The sequence below is a fragment of the Struthio camelus genome, chromosome 1, assembly GCF_040807025.1.
Source record: "Struthio camelus isolate bStrCam1 chromosome 1, bStrCam1.hap1, whole genome shotgun sequence".
In the NCBI taxonomy this organism is placed as follows: Eukaryota; Metazoa; Chordata; class Aves; order Struthioniformes; family Struthionidae; genus Struthio; species Struthio camelus.
In genome coordinates this window covers 16,510,823-16,530,408 of record NC_090942.1, presented here as the reverse complement: position 1 = coordinate 16,530,408, position 19,586 = coordinate 16,510,823, and the positions used below count along the sequence as shown (strand labels likewise).

The window sequence follows — 19,586 nt, the reverse complement described above, 5'->3', positions numbered from 1 at the left end:
CACGTTCACCTCTCCAGTGAGCTTTCCATACTAGTAGCAGTGCACTGTCAGGTAGCCTGCAGCCTCAAACCTTACCGTTAACATCAGCTAATATATTCACACGTAAGATCCCTTACTGATGTTTTGCTTTGCCAACTGCTGAACCAGTATTTTTAATGGATGCTGTTTGGACTCAAGGGCATATTTCTACATGTGAGCATGGGTGGATTTGAAACGTCTTCTTTCTTCAGTGTCCACACACTTCTATTTTTTTTTTTTTTTTTTTTTTGCTTTAGCAAAGCAGCAAAAGCTCTTCCACCTGTGGATGAAATTAATAATACAATAAAAAATGTTGTTAACTCCCAAGGACACTCCAAAGGCACTTTCATAAAGTTAAATGAAGAGATACAAGGAATCAGAACACAAATCTCACAGGTATCTTGCGGTACATCTTTTAATTTACTTACTACATACATACTACATTACTACCCGAGAAACAGGTCTCAAAGTTTCCCTGATATAAATGTAAAATAAACAAAGCCAGAATGTGGCTCAGTGACGACATTAATTCCATAGCATTTACAGGGTTCCTCTTGTTATCAGTTGACATTAATCTCTCCTTCATTGCTAAGCTCTGCAAGTCGGATGGGCATTGCATAAAACCCACAGCTTCCAATTGTTCTGTTTTAGGCTGAGAATCAAGTGAACAAGACAAGTGATGAACTAAATGACTTCTCAGCAAAACAATCTGAGATGGAAGATGAAATTGCCATGTTGCAGATGAAAATGATGAAGAATAGGAATCAAGCTACAAATGCACAAGCAGGGGCAGAAGCAGCAAACAAGCGAGCGCAGAATATCAATAATGTAAGCCTTTCTGTCACAAAAAGAAGAAAAATTATTCCATATATGTTTGATGGTACTTTTGATTCACAAGTGTAATTGCGCTATCCTGCTGTCCTCAAAACTGTGTTAAAGTTTTCATTATGCCACCCAGTATAATATCCCACAGGTTAAGAATCTCTTCTTTTTTATTTTAAGGTATCTAGCAAATAACAATTCTGTCAGTTAGAATTAAAGACAACACATACACTTGTCTGGCTTCTCCAGGACACTTTTCCTTGCACTGTGTATAAGACTCGTAGTCACCATAGGCACCAATAAACACCACAGAACAAATCACAAAAACAGATATTAAAATATGTGTGATGGAGGCAGTCTGGCCATTCATTTAGTGCCCTTCTCCTTCAGAGAAAACTGCTGTGGGAGTTGCACGGAGTTTTTGGTTGGCTGGGTGCTTTTAAATAGCTCCGATTTTTGAGAATGCATTGAGGCAGCTATAAATTTGCTAGCATGCTGCGTGAGGAGAACCCAGGCACCCACAGCTCAAAAGGCAGAGCATGACTAAGCCTCCAGGTAATAAGAAATCCAGTAGAGATCCAAACTGCAGCCTCCACGGCAACCTAAATCATCATGGGTGGAATCAGCCAGTAAACGTTATTACTGCCAAAAATGTAAAAAATGTATGTTATGGCTAATTTATTAAACTTGAATTAAGCCTCATGCAAAAATGAAATTTACAGAAAAGCTCTATCAAAAAAAAAGGAAAAACAGCATAAGCTCTTGAAAAGCTTAAATGAGATTTCCTTACAACCTCACGCCCCTTTATGCTTTGGATTGCTCAACTGGCAGTTTCCTCTAATTGAATTCTATCAGGTTTTGTGAAGCTTTGTTCAATGTATACTCATTATGGAGGTTTTTTTTAAGATTTCAGAAAATAAGAGATTGAAAGTTGGTTCAAATAGGATATGCAACAAGGTAGAAAAATCTCCTTCAGTATGCCAGATTAATTGTAAGATGCTAGATGCTCTTAGACTAAGTAATGGGTTTTTGTTACAGGAATTTGCTGACATTAAAAGAAAGTACACAATTCTTCAAGAGAAGCTAAAAGCTGAAGGACTTCCAAAAGTAACATTAGAGAAAGTGAAACAGCTGAAAGAAGAAGCAGAAAAACTGGCTGAAGAGACCAAAGAAAAAATCAAAAGAATAACAGGTGCTGTTCTCACTTCCATAGCAAGCAGTGAAAACTGTGAAAGTCATGCATTAAACTGGAAGCCTTGCCTACAGACACTAACAGACTAGGTTCACCTAGTCTGTGAGACTAGCTGTGAGAAATCAGCTTTAAAACAATTTAACTGGTGAAAATCCCTGCTTGAACCTACCCGAACAGTTTAAATGTAGTTAAATTGATTTGACTTTTATATATTTTTGGATATAAAGTGGTTGCTATAAGCAGAGTTTTAAAAGTGCCCATGCAGGGAATTGCAGTGATTTTAATCCCAGCAATTTAAGAATGGGAAAAGTGCAAAACTTGCATAACCCGTCTAAGGCTCTTAGAAACGGACTCTGAAAAACTTAGCTGCAGATTTAGCTGGGAGCTTTGATTTACGTACTTGCTTTGGGCATTTAGACCTTAAATCATTCCCCTGTTCTCTGTCTGTTCTTACATTATCTGAGCGATGACTCATGCTAATAGAGAGTTGCAGGGTAGCCTTTCTTCATCAGTCTATTCTTGTTCCCTTTTAGACAAATCTCTAGAGAAAATGGGTATAAATATTGGCTTGTTTGAACGAGTATAGAAACATCCGTATCCCACAGTGGGCAGCAGAGCAGAGCTCAGATACGTGCCCCAGTCACATCAGTCCACAGTCTAGTGTCTTCACCCACACTCACCTCCACACAGATTTCAGCTTATATGCGCGGGACCTGCTGAGCTATGGCAGAGGGGGAGAAGGGGCTATGGGGTAGTAGAGACCGCAGCTGCTGCGGCAGTACCTGCACAGCTCCTCCAACACAGCCTGACGGGTAGGTTTAGACAGTCATCAGAGGTGAAGGTGGCACAAGCCAACTTCCACAATGTCTCCTCTAATTGCACAGAGGGGACTTAATTCTGCCTGTAGGAAAGGTCTGGGCTTTTCCACTGAATGTCCTTGGGCCTAGGATCCTACCAGAGTCAACATCTGAAATTACTGCATCATTTAAACAGAACTGAAACAGAAATGCCATCCTGGGAGGAAATTCTTCAGAATAGGATCTCAGAATCTGCTCATTTTGAGCAGATACCTTGAGAAGAACTATTAAGAGCATCCCAGTCATTCCAAATGCCCAGATGATAACTGCATTGGAAACATAAGCCGTGAATAATGTGATTTTGACTCATTACGAGTATGTTTTCATTCATGTAGCTTCACAGGGACTAGTAGAATCATTTCTGTAAAAGAGGGTGACCTAAACCTATTATGCCCAAACTGTATAGGCTTTACATTCCTCCATGGACACAACGTTCATCTGAGTTTTTCCATCTGAACCAAATGCTTAAGAGCTCTAGGTCCTGGCCCATCACAGTTGATGGACGAGAATGCATATGCTGAGAAGTGAAGTGCTCTTAGAGCTGTCACGTTTCTCTCGAAATCTGGAAGCCGGACTTTTCTCTTCAGTTCCACATATAGCATTCCCCATTTGAAATGGGCTTATTGCCTCTAAAACTGATTGGAAAAAAAAAAATGCTACTAAACCCTGGATTTTACTTACACAACAAGTATGTTCACCATTACATGTCACTTTACTCTTACAGATTTGGAAAAGAAGCTCCAGGACCTGAATCAAACCAAACAAGACAAGGCAGAGCAACTCAGACAACTAGAGGAGCAGGTGATAGCCATTAAAAATGAAATCACCGAGCAGGAAAGCAAGTATGCAACGTGCAAAAGTTAGGGTCTGAACAGACCATCATGTCAAGTGAACCTCTCCATGTTTACCATCTCCCGAACTTCCCAGCATGGAGTGGATATACTCTGTAAATACATCTGAAGGTGCATACAGTGTTTTGGCATAGGGAACGATGTAACTTCCTCTTGACTTTTAATCCAGTTGAGTTGATATGGAAATAGGAAATTTACCTTCTAATAAAACATCTGATTGACTAATCAGGATGCAGTCTTCAAGGGAACTCTAAAATACACTCCTGTACGCAGTCTAGGGGGCTGGCAATGCACAAAGAAGATATCTCATACAGCTACAGGTAACGGTCTCAAGGACAAACTGTCAACAAATCTATCATTTATTGACACCCTATGTCTTACTGTTGAACCCTTCAATAACCCAACATGCAGCTGTGCCACCACCATGCCTGTTTGGGGGTAGTAAGGCAGGACCGCATGGAGACAGGGAGGGGACGATGCACAGTTGTGTGCTTCTGTCAGCATCCCCACTGACAGCCAGCATTGTCTCCGGGGCACCATCCTTTCTCCGGCCCCTTCTACTTAGGGAGAGCAGGGAGGGGTTCACCAGTAACCCCAGACCACGTGGTCAGTGCCCACTGGGTTCACTGAAAATACACAGAGCTCCATGCATCGCTGGGAAGGGGCAGAAGAGAAGCAAATTCTCTGGTGCCCACTGGATGGCAGTGCACAGATGTTTAACGCCGAAACCAATTTTGAAAGCATGTCTTTGTCAGCGCACCTTTCCAGGTGGTATTTTTGTGTCCTTTGGCCAAAATCTCATTTAGTTTAATTTATTTCACCTAAGTGAAAATAAAAGAAAGAGCAGTTTACAATGTCACACATTAAAGATGTCACAGCTGTCAGCAGGGTATGCCTGATTCTCCAGCTGCTCTCACAGAGCAATTATTCCCAGGAGAAATGTTAAGCAGGCACCTCGTTTGGGAGTAAGCTTTCATAGCACCTGATCGGATGGTACAAAGGAATGTGATATCGGGCAGACACACTCAGGCCTGCCTTTGCCCACTTCTATGCTTCTTAAACCCATAGTGCAAATGTTGATCCAAAGCACGGAAGACGACGTTAGGTCTAAATGATCCATAATTGAACTAGGTTTCTTAAAAGTAACTACAGTCATAATGAAAGCATAATCGCAGCAGCATTAAATCAACGCTTCAGAAATATGACTTCTTCTTTTGCTCATCAGGGGTTGCCCACATTTTCCATTAAGGCAACAAATAACTTGTGAATGACTGCAGCACTTATGTTTAAGCAGTACCTCTAAAGAGCCATGAATTTTGAAAGCCTGTTTCTCCAGCTCTTCCCTACCTGCATGTGTGCAGCACTTCACAGAAGTCAGGATTCACACAGGAGCTTCTTGCAGTGCTAAAGAACACGGGAACAGTCCTCAATTTTAGCTTACAGGGCTTACTTTTTTTTTTTTTTTGAGAAAGGAGACTGAAGTTAAGTAAATACTAAAGAAGGGCTAAGATTTTAAAAAGACTAAAGGGAGGTAGACCCCAGTTTCAAAATCCCAGCCGTGGTATTTCATATTCCTGCACAAAGCTGAAGAGATTAACACTGGCTTTTCCTCAGTGAGAATCAGTCGTATAATTCTCACCTTGACTGTCTCACAGACGTGGGGGAGAACGTCCCCATCCATTATGTACTTTACGCAGTTTTTATGAGGAACCCAGCACTACCCAGCACTCCCAGCAGCGTGAGTTCAGCAGCAGCCCCCACCACATTTGTAAAATGCGGTATTCTCCCCAGGAATACAAGGCCTCTTAGCAGCTACATGTCCAAATGCCAGGAGCATGTGTCAAACAATCCTTATCTAAAAGAAAGCATTGTTTCAGTTTGGAGGAGATAAAGTCTCCCTAGTTATCACTCTGTGTTTATGAGAGCTAAAGTAGCATTCATATGCAGTGGGAGGCTTGGGGGGGGGGGGGGTTACTGGCCTAGATGAGATTTCAGAGACATTCCTACAACTCATACCAGCTCTGCTCCAGGGCAATGTGCAACATGCATTACAACGGGCATTAACAGCATTGTGAAAATGATGGAACCAAATTATTACTTTGATATAATCTAACAAAGACATCTGAATGCAGGTATGCACATAATTTGCGGTTTCGCTTTTTCTGAATGTTAGCACTTAAAAAGATCATCTGCGACATGCAAGACTTCTTTATAAGTTACTGGGCTGTAAACAAGGACAAGCACATGTTAGATTGATTCTGCCATAATTAAATAAAGCACCTCTGTTTTAGTCAAGAGTACACATGTGGCTCATTGTACTCAAGTTGCTCACACACATGTCTCTGTGTAATGCTACGGAAAGGGAGCTCAGATTTCTCGCAGGTTTAAACGTGGTCTGCTACATTGTACCTGAAACAGGTAAACTGAAGTTCTTATATAAAAATCCTAACTGAATACCAAACAAAAGTATTTCCTTCACAGCTCTAAAAATCTAAATTCACAAGCAGAAAGTTGAAGGTTTTCTTCCAAAAACCAACTGTTAGCTGAATTTGTCAGTGGGATAGTTGCCATATGGCTTTTGACAAGCTGCACAAACGAGAAGACTGTAAACATAAGGCAGTTAAACAGGCCTGAGCAGAGGAGGAAATAAAAAACACTGAAAGAAAAGAAGGAACGGGAAGCAGGAAGTCAGTGAGGAGTCCTGTATCCCATACGTTCCTCCAAGTATGGCGCAAGCACACAAAGCCAGTAGAGCTGACCGTATCGATGGCTACTGGACACCAATTCCATTTTGTGACAACTTCTGCGGTTTAAAAATATGCATCATTCCTCACTGGAAGTGTCAGAAAAACTTTTGAAGTGGTTTTGCAAAACCGATTTGTGTAAGAATGCAGTGTCTGGGTCAAAAATACCTACTTTTAGTTCTTCCCAGCTCTCTTTCTTGTGCTTAGATGTGACTTCACAAACCTGTTTATTGAAAAAGTTATTGACATCAGTATCTTTCGGTACACCGTTTTGACTGCAACAACATTTAATCAAAAAGCAAATAACTTTCAACCAAAAGTACACATAATCGAAGATCTGTCTAATCAAAAATGATCTCAGCGCTATTCGCTAGGCATTCAACCACGGCAGCATTACAGGAAAGCAGAGGACCTGCTGGGTTCCACTCAAGTCAAGGGCAATGTTCAACTTTGATTCCTGAGGAAGCTTCCAAACCAAGCGAGAGAAAGTCAGCCCCCCCCAGGCTGCAAAGCCGCTTCACCACATGCGGGGATAGCCCACGACACAAAATTTCTTTCATTTGAGGATTCAACCAAGTTAAAATACCCCCACCTGCTCTCCTAGCGTCGTGGTATCTCACACGCTGCGGGCAGGGATGGACACAGACAAGTTCCTTGGGCCTCACCACCAGCACGCTGAGCGTGGGTTTCGGTTCCCCCCGGGAGCGCGGCCCCGATTACACACCCAGCTCGCCACCGCGGGCCGCGCTCCCCGTGCCGGCGCTCAGCGCTGTGCTGCCGCGCCGCCAGCCGCGACCCACGTGGCCCTGAGGCACGGCGTAGAGGCGAGCTACCCGGGGGGCTCACCGCAGCAACGAGGACCTCGGCAGGGCAAACCGAGCCCTTTTTATATTTAGTGGGGGATATCCGTTCTACAAGAGTACGAAACAGGACGGAAAAGGAGATTTCAGTACAAAATGAAAAAACACAGGCCTGAGACAGAAAAAGTCCAGTGGAAACGATGCGCTAGCTGTCCTCGCACACGCACACGTACCAGTGCTGCCGAACGCTGCCGCCTTCCCCTCTGCAGCGGTGGAGCTTTCCAACCGCAGCGCAGCAAAACGGTTTCTCTTAGTGGGACAAAGAGGTTTGTTATTCTGAAGTACTGATCTAAAAACAAAAGCCAAGCTGTGGTTTGTAAGACAGGGTTGTGAAACTGAGTCGGTTGACTCCAAAAGGCCGCGTCGCAAGAGGTTCAGCACGCCAGCGCCTGCCGCCTCAGCTAACACGGTTTAATTTCCTGGATGTCTTTAATGAAAGAGACCCACCAGTTCTTCAGCCGAGATTCCCCGGTTACGTTTCAGACTTGGTGTTTAACCTTTAGGGCAAGTCGCTCGGTATCGCTCTTGTTTCTGCTTATCCATCTGTAAAACGAGAACGAACATATTTACCTACCTCGGAAGGGGTTTGTGAGGCGGACAGAGCGCGGCGCGTTTCATTCAGGGCCTGCAAACAGTAAGGGCAAAGCGTTCCTCAAGGACACCGACCTGGTAAAGATTTACACGTGTGCTTACGCGTTACACGCGTGCAAGCACAACTCAGGCGTTCGGCCTGGGACACCCAGGGACGCGTGTGCCAAACCGGGGCTGCGCTCTTCAAGGAGCTTCTGGACCCACAGAAATCCTTCAGTTTCACCCCAAACGCCTCCTTTCCACGTTCTCCATGGTTTTCTGAGAGCCGCAGTCACAGCAGGAGGGCGAACGCTTTCATCGTCCAGAGCCGCTCACCAGTCGGTATTTACTACTAAGACTTCCCCCTCGGTCCCCAGGGAACTTTCTTGCCTAATGATTAAGCCCGGGTGCCCCTCGCTGGAGCCCGAGGAGTTTAATATTTAGGTCAGAAGAGGCGGAGGAGTTCGGACGTGCCTGTTCACCCCTCGCAGCCGCTCTCGCTCGCCTTTTTCCCAGAGACCGATGGGGAGGAAGACGAGCTCACGCTAAAATAATAAACGGCTCGGCTCTTGCAGCAGACCGTCTGGCCGTCGCCGGGGTCCGGGCAGGCCGCGGCGCCCTGCGCGCGCAGCGCTAATGAGAACCAGCCTCGCGGGCCGGCCCGGCCTTGTACGGGAAGCACGAATATAAACACGCTGTGTTCACGGGCTCGTCCGCCGGGCGGTGGGGTGGTGCGGGGAAACCGCTCTTTTAAGCTGCCATCTGGGCGGCCGACGCGGGGCAGGCGTTGACGGCGGGGGGACCGGTGGCCGCCGCTGCCCATCCTCGCCCTCCGCTCGCCGCGGCCCGCTCGGCCGTCCTCACCCCCTGCCCCGCTGGCTCCCCTCGGCCGGAAGGCAGGATTGGGTCGAAACCCCCCTCTCACGCTGTTTCCCTGTGCTGGGGGAGGGGAGGGGAACGACCCCTAAGCGAGTCCCCCAGCCGCTGCCCAAAACCCGCTCCCAAAGGCGGGCAGCAGACGGGGCGCAGCCACCAAACCAGGGGTGGCGGGGGCCGTCGGCTGCCCCTCGGCTGCTCTCGCAGGGCCGCAGCCCCCTCCGCCTCGCACCCCGCTACTCCCTGCGCTTGGCTTCGCCTTGCACCTGCCTGAGCGCAGCCCTCGACGGCCTGCCCGGCGCCCCGTGCCCCTGCCGCCCCGCGGGCCGGGGGGGGCCACGGCCGAGTCCGCCCGGCTCGCCCAGCTCCGGAGCCGGCTCTACCCTCGACGGCGCCCCAAACGCCCCGCTCCCTCCTGGCCGGGCCCCGGGGCAGCGGGTCGGGCAGCGCCGGGACGGGCCCGCCCCGCCGTCGGGTTGGGCGCGCCGTGCGGCCGCGGGGGCGGTCGGCGGGGAGGAGGAGGAGGAGGAGGAGGAGGGCGGCCGGGGGCGCCCGGCGGCGCGGAGCCGCTCCCGGGAACAGCGGCTGCGGCGCCTGCGTGCAGCAGCCGGCGCTAAAGCTTTCGGCGGAGGCGCCGAGGGAGAGCGCGGCGCTTCCGGAGCGGGGTCCCGCGCCGAGCCGAGCCGAGCCGTGCCGTGCCGCCCCGCCATGGGCCGTCTCCAGGTGTACCTCTGCTGCTGCCTCGGTAACGCCGCCCGCCCCCGTCCCGGCCCCGCGCCGCCGCCGCCGTCGGGGCACCGCGGCGGAGCGCCCGGGCAGGGCGAGCCGCTGGCCGCCCGCCGGGGGCTGCGGGCGGCTCCGCTGACCGCGCTCCCCTTTCCCTCCTTGTCTCCCCCTTCCCGTCCGTCCGTGTGCGCGGCCGCGCAGGGCTGTGGGCCGCCGCGGCGCAGGAGCCCGAGTACAGCTACGGCTGCGCCGAGGGCAGCTGCTACCCCGCCACCGGCGACCTGCTCATCGGCCGCGCCTCGCGGCTCTCCGCCTCCTCCACGTGCGGCCTCCGCCAGCCCGAGCCCTACTGCATCGTCAGCCACCTCCAGGTGAGAGCCCGGCCCGGGCGCCGCCTGCCCCGACGGCCGCACCGGCCCCCGCCTCCCGCCCGCCGCGGCCAGGGGGCCCCGGCCGGCCGGGCTGCGCCGCCCGTCGGCGGTCGGCAAGGCAGGGCCGAGCCCGGCCCCGGCCCCGGCCGCGGCGTGGGGAAGCCTTCGCCCGCTGGGGCCGGGGGCTGCTGTCTGCCGACCCGCAGGCAGCCGGCTCGCTGGGCGTCCAGGGGGCGGTGGATTCGCCCCCCGCGCGCTGCGGGGGCCCAGCCGGTGCAAGAGGCACGGCGGGGGCATAGGGCGTGGCGTGGGGTGCAGGGCGTGGGGCATTGGCGTAGGGTGCAGGGCGCGGGGCGCAGCGTGGGGCGCGGCATTGGCGTGGGGTGCAGGGCACGGCGCGCGACGTGGGGCGCGGCGTGGGGTGCAGGGTGTGGGGCACGGCGTGGGGCGTGCGGGCAGGGCGGACGGGGCTGACTGACAGAGGGCGCTGGGGGCACCCGTCTTGCCGGCGGAGACGGGAGGGTGGTGGGAGGCGGCGGGGTGAGCGCTGGGGGCCGGCGGGGGGCGCAGGGCAGCCCCGAGGGGGGGGCCGGCCGCCTGGCCGCCTGGCCGCCCCCGGCAGCTCGGCGGCCGGCCGGCTGGCGAGCCCGCTGCGGGGCCCCGCGAAGGCAGCCCGCGTGCCAGAAGGCCCTGCGCCGGTTCGGGCCTGCGGACCCCCTTTAGTTAGCTGAGTTAATGAGGAAGACCGTGCCGCCGTAAGTGCAATTAGCGCTTGTTTCAGACTCGCGCAGAGCCGTCTAGACCGCTTCCTGGCTCCGAGCGGGTCTCTAGCACACGGTTAATGTTTTGGCCGCTGCTCTGATAATGTAATTGCGTTTGTACGATCTCCAAGGCGAGGGATGCAAATAAACTTGTTCAGCGCATCTCATGGAAAGCACAACGGTTTTTACTCTGTCAGCCGAAAGAAGCTTGTTCCCGAGACGGAGGGGATGAGGGATAGGTATAAAATATAAACTCGGTTAAGTTGAAACTCAGGGTATGATCTCGGCCGTGTTTACTGTGGAGACAACGGGACCGAATTCTGTCACTTTGAAGGAAAACTGCTGCAAACAAGAGCCCTGCTTAACTAGCTATAAAATTTAATCCATTCATATCCCGAAGTTACCTAATCCCTGCCCCCCAACCCAGCACACGCGCTGTGGTGTTACTGTACCCCTCTTGCCTCCTTGAAGTACTACTTGGTTTAGCATGGAGTTGGGTTTTGGTAGAACACTTTCAGCATGTGCCAGCATTGGTCTGTAACAGGACTTCTTTAGCAGCGTAAGGCTCTCTGTAGAACAAAATAACAAAGGCCTAAACTTTTTTTTATTATTGTTTTTTGTCTCAAGCTGTTGAGGTGTCAGGGCGTTTCCATAACAAAAAGCACCGCTTCAGAAGCTCAAATGAGCCCTTATCCCCAATCTTGCAGCCAAGATTTCTGTGTGTGTCTCCTATGTCCCTGGCTGTTTCTGTCCCGGTGAAGAAATCCATCAGACTCTGTGTGCAAACAGATGCCAAGTGTCGTCTTAGCACTGTGGGTTCGAACACGCTGAGCGCTTTGCAGGATTGGGCTTTTCAGGATGCGACGGTGGCTTTTGGTGGGAGAAGGAGCGAGTCCTCGCGTGAGGCAGTTCCCGTTTGGGTTGGCGTAAGGAGTCTGGAGGATGCGAGAGGGGACGCGTCTGCTGCGGGTGTCAGCCCCGGTCGTGGTGGGGGTCCCCTCGGGAGAGGGGGCTCCAGGCTCAGGGGTGCCAGGTGCCCACCTGGGAGGATTCAGCATGTGGCACACCACTGCCAAAGCCAAAATCAGTGAAACAGAAAGCATGCAGTGCAGACCTGAGGCTCCCTTCCTGCACCGTTACTAGCTCTTTTTTGCTGTCCCCTCCTTTGCCCCCTCCAGCCTCATCAAATCATGAGGTCTTTTGGGCAGGAAATGTCTTTTTGTTAGGTTTGCATCCTCCCTTGCAAAACTGGAATAGGGTGGCTTTAGGCACTGCTGCAACGTAAAGATAGTAGTGCCGTTCATCCTAACGGTTGTGATGGATTCTTGTTCTTCTGCTGAAGAAGCATCCAGCTTTTCAAACAGGCGCATGGCAGACTTAACGCCCAACTGATTTTTAACAGGTACATCTTGTGGTGTGTACAAACTGGGTTTGTGTGCATAGGTGGAGATTGCAATCCCGGAGGTAAGGATGCTGGATTCAGAGTAAGGTTAGCCCCATGCTGAAAGGACTCAGTCGCTGCAGCACTGATGGGCCTTCAGGGTGCATTGAACCTCACTGGAGATATCTGTCCTAGGGAGAACTTAATTTCCAAGGTGTAGCTCCCAAAAGCCAGCATGATTTCATACAGGTTTTTGGTGGTGCTACTTTGTGTGTGTGCTTTTCTACAGGATCAAGTCAATAATGATTTTTCCATAAATGTTGACTTTGATTCTAAATTCTGCCGGAGAATATGTATTGCTGAAAGAGATTTCCTGAAACTGTAATTTAGATAGAAAACAAACTTCTCATAAAACTAAAGTTTATTGAATTCCTAGCATATTTTCCATCTGACTTGCAATTTGCATTAATTCAAAAAGGTAAATACACTTTATCGTTTAAAAAAAAAAACCTTTGATGCCTCTGGCAGGCAAAATAAGTGGAATGTGATATTGATGGAAAATACTCTTATCTGCAGGAAACAACTATTGCCCTTTGGATAAAATAGGTAATGCTGGTTATCTTGTTGTTTCAGGAGGACAAAAAATGTTTCATATGCGACTCCGAGGATCCCTTCCACGATACTCTCAATCCTGATAGTCACCGTATTGAAAATGTGGTCACCACGTTTGCTCCCAATCGCCTGAAGCTTTGGTGGCAGTCAGAAAATGGTATGCAGTCAGTCTGGGAACCGTTGCCAGGGCTGGGCATTGTTTTGCCTTCTTTTGTTTCAGGCTACCTATGTGTTTGCTCTTATCTCAAGCCTGGTAATTACTGCTGCTGTGAGGGGGATCCCGCTGTTAGCAGAGGTCTGAGTGAAACTGGCTCCTTTTGTGTGCGCTGGAGCGCTCGTTGATTTTGAACAAAGTCCTGTGAACTCTCCAAGAGTGCTGGAAAGAGTTGTCCGAGCACTTTTAAACAAGCCTTTCCTAAAAAGAAAAGCTTTGCGCTGGCTCCAGCGCCGCTGTCAGTGCCGAGGGAGCAGGAGCATCTTCCCGGGGCAAACGTCCCGGCAGCGCTGCCGGAGCAGCTCTGCCCGGCGCTGGCGCAGGGCCCCGTGCGGACGAGGGTTTCGGCCGCCTGCGGCAGAGGGGTCCGAGGGACCGCGAGGGTTCGGCATCGGCCCTGCCTTCCCCTTCCCCTGCCCGCGGGAGGAGAAGAGCACTGCCAGCCTCTCCTGCCGTGCCAGCTGCCGTCGTGCTGCTGGGCCCCCCTCATCCCTATTCCTCTGCCAAACAGTAAAGCTAACACAAGAAACAAGTCTTTGAGTTAAAAAGTGCAATTTTCTTTTTTACGCTTTTTTTTAATCCTTTATTCCTCTACCCCTTTTATGCTTATTCTTTTGGCATGCCAGGATATACAAAACAAGGAGTCTAGATTTTCTCGAACAGCAATCTTACCCTAAAACCTGTGAGATAGCTCTTAAAGCCAGAGGGACAGGTTGGGATTTATGTAAGTGCATTTGGCAGTAGCTATCTTGCCATATGTTAAAATAAAAGTGGTAATTTTTGCAACGTTTCCGTTGCCCAATAAAGAAAGGTTTTCACTATCCTTTTTAACCACTGAGATTAAGCTAGCAAGCCACTTGTCTCCAGTGATTCTCTTTTGGCATTTCAAATAATTCATATTTTTTGCAATCGACTTGGCAGAATTCACACAGAAAAATTCTTAGCTCCTAAGGTCATGAAAATGTCCTTCAACGATAAAAAACAAGTGATTCTTTCTGTCCAATTCATGTTTTCTTTCATTCAGGCATACAGCAGAAGGGATCACTGCTGCATATGCCACGGGAAGTTAGAGCTGTTTGAAAATTTAAGCCTTTCGGTGGTTTCTTTTCGTTTCTTACCCTTCCTCCCCTCTGTAAATATTTGATTTCTTTATATATTTCTAGCCACAGTGTAATTAGTATCCAAGTGTTTTGAGAAGTCTTTTCACATGACAAAATAACATTTGTAACCGTTTCCTTCCTTTCTGTATGGAGTCCTTGACCATATATAGTCACACAGCATGGTTTGGAAAACCTTTTGCTTGTCACCAGTCCGAGGAAGACTCTGGTGATGAGAAGCGATTCATCACTTTCTGCTGGGGTAGGTTAGCACGGTTGTGCTCCCTTCCTCCGCTGATGCCCGTAGAGCTGGCGCCCGGTGTGAAGCAGAGCCGTAGCACCTCGTGCCACCAGCCGGAACGCTGTGACTCGCTCATAGGCAGGCACTGATGCGATAGTTGGGTTAGGAGTACTTCCGAAACAGTCTAGAAAGGAACTATTACTGCCTCAGGAGCCAGTGAAGACAGATGGGAAATGCTCCCGAGTGGTGAGATTTGGGGTGCCAGGACTACAGACACTCATGGTTCTGCTGCTAAGAGAAGAGCTGCAGTATGTGGGGATGGACTCGGGTCACCGGTGAGGTCTGCCCTCCTGCCTCCTCAGGGTTACCAGCCACCGAGTGTAAGGGTGCTTTTGGTCTTGTGCTTTGGGTGTAAACCGTTTGCTACAGCTGATAGGCACAATCATCCCACGTGTGCTACAAATCTTCAGTAGGTCTTTGGTGTCTCCCCAGCAACTCCTTAGTGCTGTTTTAGCACTAACTCGTATCTCCCTCTAGTACAACAGAGCCCAATGGCAAAGAAAAGGGTCCGTCACCTGAGTGAAGAGCTTCTGCGGAAATTTGGTATAGAGGTTGACAGGTGTCCTTGCTTTCTTTTCTCTGCTCCTGCAGGTCTGGAAAATGTGACTATCCAGCTGAACCTGGAGGCTGAATTTCATTTCACTCATCTCATTATGACGTTCAAGGTAAGGAGGCCGTAGTGTTGCCCCAGACCTCCAGGGCAGCGCTGGCGTCCCCAGGTGAAGAAACAGACTTAAAAAGGTTCATCTTAAAATAGCATTGGCATGCAGGGGAGGTGCACAGGGACTGCTAGTTGCACGTTTTTGTTAGGTACTCTAGATGCATAGATAACACCTTCTTTGGATAACCTCAAATCTCCTAAAACACAATGAGATGAGAGCTCTCTTCTGTTGTTCACATCCATTTGATATTTGGGCTTTGGGCTTTGTTTGAGCTATTTTGTCTGAATTTTAGAGCTCTTCACCATTAACTGCTGTTGAAGTCGCATAGGAAGGCTGAGCTGTGTGTGACTCGTGTTTTAACTTCAAGCGTGAGAGGCTGCAGAAGGACTAGCACCAAGACTGGATTTTACACCATTTGTTTCTCTCTGTAGTGTTTGTGTTTTAGAAGATCATTAGCAAAAACATATGGTAGCAAGGATTTTTCTTTTTAAAAAAAAAAAAAATTGGCCTTGGTATCGGTTTTCTTTTGGCAAATGGAAAGGTCTTCAGGAAGAAAGAACATCTGTACACAAAGTGTCTTTGTTTCTTTTCAAACAGATGTCTTGGAAGGACAGATTATCTGCCGTGCATGCTAAATCACGGCAAGCGCTCATGGCAACCTTCGGCTGAGGTTGGGGGGACTGCACTTCTGCAGGCCCAAATCCCCGCGCTTTGCACGTGAACAAATTGATCTGACCCGTTGGCTTTCAAGGAGAGCTGCTGGCTTTCTCCTGTGTTGTTATCTTGGCTGTCTGCCCCTGCCAAGCTCCGCTCTGGCAGCATGTGGCAGCTGCGGGAGGAAGGTGTCTTCTCCTGCTGCCCTGGCCAGGAACCGCTCTGCTACGGGGAGCAGCAGACACCGGGGTGGGGATGGGGACCATGGCCATGGTGCTCGGGTGCAGTTGGGCGCATGAGCACAGGCTCCGGCTGGACCTGGCATGGCCCAAAGGCGTGTGTGGGGTGGTGGCTTGGCCAGTCGGCCGGCAGATGCACCGACCATGGAGGGCTCAGCAGACTATTCCTGCTGTGGAAGGTGCAGGTGTTGCATGTACGCGTTTCTGCTGATGTCAGGATTTCAAACCGAACATGGGTGGGAAGCGTGACCGTCTGAAGCAGGGCCAGAAAGGGAGCGGTGGATGAGGACGTGGATTAGTTTGGGGCTGGAAGGACGCAGCTGGCCAGGGAGGCAAGTGCGAGAGGGATTCGGCCCCCGTCAGGGCTGGTGAGGACAGGACTGCGGGGCGCCGTGGGGAAGCCTGCAGGGGAAAGATAGTTGTAATGATGATTTCTTGACTGCGTTTGTGGGACTGACACTTGAGTTGCCTCAGCTCTGAGTTGCTACATTTTTTCTTGGGTGAGATATCAGTTTGTAAGTTGTGAGATATTTGTGAGATATTTTCAGCCAGCAATCAGAAATAAAACTTTCCTTCCAGCTGTGACAGAAATGTTTTTGTGCTCGGCTCTTGGAGGATCTCGTCTGAAAATGTAAAACTGATGAAGAGGCTGTTGTTGGCCTTACCCAGTTGGTGCGAGATGGGTGTTAAATTGATATTTGCATTTTGAAATCCAGATAATAAATGGAAACATTAAGATCATCACAGGCTTTTGGAATTAAAGGGTAGAGATTAAAAAAAATTTAAAAAATCTCAGTACCCAATTCTTCTTGAATTGGGCACACGTAGCTAAGAAGGAAGGTGATTTGTTTAAAACAAACGGAGCCTGCCAGAGTTTGGTCACAGCCAGCTCATGTAGGGTCAGTGGTACGCGTGGGAGCCGATGGCGGTAGGAATGAATGAGCTGAATGTCTCGGTCTCCTTCAAGAGGAAGGTTTTCCTCAGTGCAACACAGAGGACAGCTGTTAGGGCATGCCGCAAGGTAGCGTGGACAGACAGAGAGGTGGACGTGAAGCCTTTTCTGTGCATCCCAGAGAACTTGCCCAGCAAGAATTTCTGAGAAAATCTGCAAGCCCTGAACGTGGGTCCCTGGCTCTGCTCAGGCCTCCGGTGGGGCAGGAGATGGGGCCCATCAGCTCTCCTGCCAGCTCCGAATGCTGGAGATGAGGCGAGGAGTTGCAGCAGCCCAGGCATCTGCATTTCTTTCCACAGAGAGCAGAAAAAATCCTTTTGTCTCCCTAATGCGCTACTCCAACTGGCGACTTTGAAAAGGGATTTGGAATCTGAGAAACTTAGAAGTTTATTTGTAGGTTATATGTGTATTTAACGGCTTGTCCATTGGAAAACTCTATGCCGTCTTTTTAAAGATATACTGGTTTGATGTGGGTTATTTCAAAGAAGGTGATGATCTGCCTCTGAGCAGAAGGTAGAATGTTAGTAGTAAAGGAATACTGGAAAATATTCAGTCCAATAGTGGAAATATTCAGCGCAGAGTGGGAGAAAGCTTAAAATCCAGACATGTGAATTGCTCATACTTACGGGGGCTGAATGTAATTGCAAGGGTAATGAATAGAATACAATCTCTTCTGATTTTCCTATCGTTAGACGTTCCGTCCTGCTGCGATGCTAATAGAAAGATCGTCTGATTTTGGGGAAACGTGGCAAATATATAGGTATTTTGCATATGACTGTGAGAGCTCATTTCCTGGAATTTCAACTGGACCCATGAAGAAAGTGGATGATATAATTTGTGACTCCCGATACTCTGACATTGAACCCTCAACTGAGGGAGAGGTTAGAGTGTTTTCTTTTTTCCAATTTATTTTCATGTTCATTTTCCTCCATACAAATTCAGATTCCCTTGTTTTTAAAGCTGGATCTTTCATTGTACTGTTTTTCCTCCAGGTAATATATCGTGTTTTAGATCCTGCTTTTAGGATTGAAGATCCATACAGTCCAAGGATTCAAAGTATGTATGCAGTTAGCTTACAGTCTCATTTGAAAGCATTTCTGCATTTGTTTACTTTCTGTTGAAAAGCTAATAAGGCGTAAAGTCGTGGATTAACCTGGATAATAATTTTGAAATCGGATTAATACATTTGTGGTGTGCCTTTCTTCCTGACTCAGACAGTGATCTCCTGGGAAAATAAGGAACAGTATTGTCAACTCTCGTGGTTAGTCTTACACCTGTCGTTGTATTTGGTCCTTTTCCTCATTGATCAGGCAGTTATTTTCCTTAAGGAAAAAAACCCCACCCAATACTGCTCTTTATACGCTCAGAGAGAGAAACATTGGCATGTGATCCCTAATTGTGTGATATTCATAAAATGAAGAAAGAAAACTTCAAATATATTTACATCCTTTTGCATTTCTAGCTTAAAAACAAGGTTTTTCTGTTTTATTACATGGAATATCTAAATCATGACTTTTAAATGATTGCTCTTGGTATTACTGAGTCCACACAGATCCTGATGGTAAAGCAAAAACGAACACAACCATCCTTTACAGTCGTTGCAGTCGAGGCATGCAGGCGTACAGTTACGTTGCGGTAGTGCGGCTAGACGAGAACCTTCCCTAGGCGTTTGGCCTGAGCAGGGAACTGCAGAGTTTGGCCTTAAACTTGACCTCTCATTTCGTTTTCATTCTTAGTTTCATTTAGCGTCCTTCAGTGTCAAGTTAACCGAAGCAGAGGAAAATAACTGGAACGGAGGAATATCTGCAAGTGGCTGTATCAGTTTCGAATTTTCTCACCAAAGTTTTAAAGGAGAAACTATGATGCTCTGCTTTCATTGGCCTAAAGTGCTACTTCAAGCCCCGTTTCAAGCCTGTAAGAAGGCACAGGCTTTATAACGTCAAGCGTACAAGTAGACTGAATTAATTACTGGAATTTTGTCTTCCCACAAATTATCCTGTGAGAACTTTTACTTTGTATTTGGTTAGTGATAGGTTGTTACATCTTTCAGCAAAATAAAATATTAGCTAGGAAAATTGGGCGCGTAAGGAAGAAAGATATATTCGTGTCTAGTTTTCAAGCAAGTTTTTTTTCCAAAAAGACTCATAACTCAAACCTGGTCTCCTTGTGAGTAGTTCCTTAATATCAGGTCTAAACTAACTTACATAGTGATTAGCCTGTAGTAAATCAATGCAATTTCTGGAATTTGGCAATATGAAGTGGTGTGTTTTCAGTGATATATATATTTCTAGAATATAAGCCCAGAAGTTCAATCTGATGTGATGTGCTTGCAGGAAGAGCGCTGTCTGGGGAGTCACGCATTGTTCAGGCTGCAGCTCTCCTCACTTCCTCCCATTCAGTGCAATAGCTGGTAAATAATTCAAAAATGTGGGTTTTCTTGGTGTTCCCTGCAGACCTATTAAAGATCACAAATCTGAGAGTCAAATTCATCAAGCTGCACACGCTAGGAGACAATCTCCTGGATTCAAGGATGGAGATCCGAGAGAAATACTACTATGCCATTTACGACATGGTGGTGCGCGGGAACTGTTTCTGCTACGGACATGCCAGTGAGTGTGCGCCGGTGGACGGCTTCAACGAAGAGGTGGAAGGAATGGTAAATATTGACGCTTTTCTTCACGAAAGCTTCCCTGACTCCGTCTCTCTTAATGTCTGAGCAATGGCAAAAAGGCATTAAAGCAGAAAGATGACAGGGACTGTCTTCTCCCCCCACTTTAATAGCCAAGCAAGAAAACCATTAAAATGGTCTTTATCAGTGAATATTTC

The 19,586-nt window shown here is 48.6% G+C and overlaps 2 protein-coding genes across 3 annotated transcripts in view; both read left to right on the top strand.

The window, feature by feature from the left end:
* The window catches only part of LAMB4 (laminin subunit beta 4), a 58,007-nt gene extending 54,246 nt beyond the window's left edge, over positions 1 to 3,761 (top strand). The window contains exons 36-39 of the mRNA XM_068930648.1: positions 276 to 414; positions 670 to 846; positions 1,879 to 2,032; positions 3,614 to 3,761. Coding sequence (XP_068786749.1) covers positions 276 to 414; positions 670 to 846; positions 1,879 to 2,032; positions 3,614 to 3,753 — 610 coding nt within the window. The 3' untranslated portion in view covers positions 3,754 to 3,761. The remainder of the gene's footprint in view (positions 1 to 275; positions 415 to 669; positions 847 to 1,878; positions 2,033 to 3,613) is intronic.
* Positions 3,762 to 9,296: 5,535 nt separating this feature from the next.
* The window catches only part of LAMB1 (laminin subunit beta 1), a 45,802-nt gene continuing 35,512 nt past the window's right edge, over positions 9,297 to 19,586 (top strand). Inside the window, exons 1-7 of one of the 2 annotated variants that reach the window (XM_068930617.1) lie at positions 9,297 to 9,535; positions 9,718 to 9,887; positions 12,663 to 12,798; positions 14,845 to 14,918; positions 17,453 to 17,641; positions 17,753 to 17,816; positions 19,214 to 19,416. In XM_068930617.1, coding sequence (XP_068786718.1) covers positions 9,499 to 9,535; positions 9,718 to 9,887; positions 12,663 to 12,798; positions 14,845 to 14,918; positions 17,453 to 17,641; positions 17,753 to 17,816; positions 19,214 to 19,416 — 873 coding nt within the window. In that variant the 5' untranslated portion in view covers positions 9,297 to 9,498. The remainder of the gene's footprint in view (positions 9,536 to 9,717; positions 9,888 to 12,662; positions 12,799 to 14,844; positions 14,919 to 17,452; positions 17,642 to 17,752; positions 17,817 to 19,213; positions 19,417 to 19,586) is intronic. The other variant, XM_068930627.1, reaches the window with a different exon arrangement.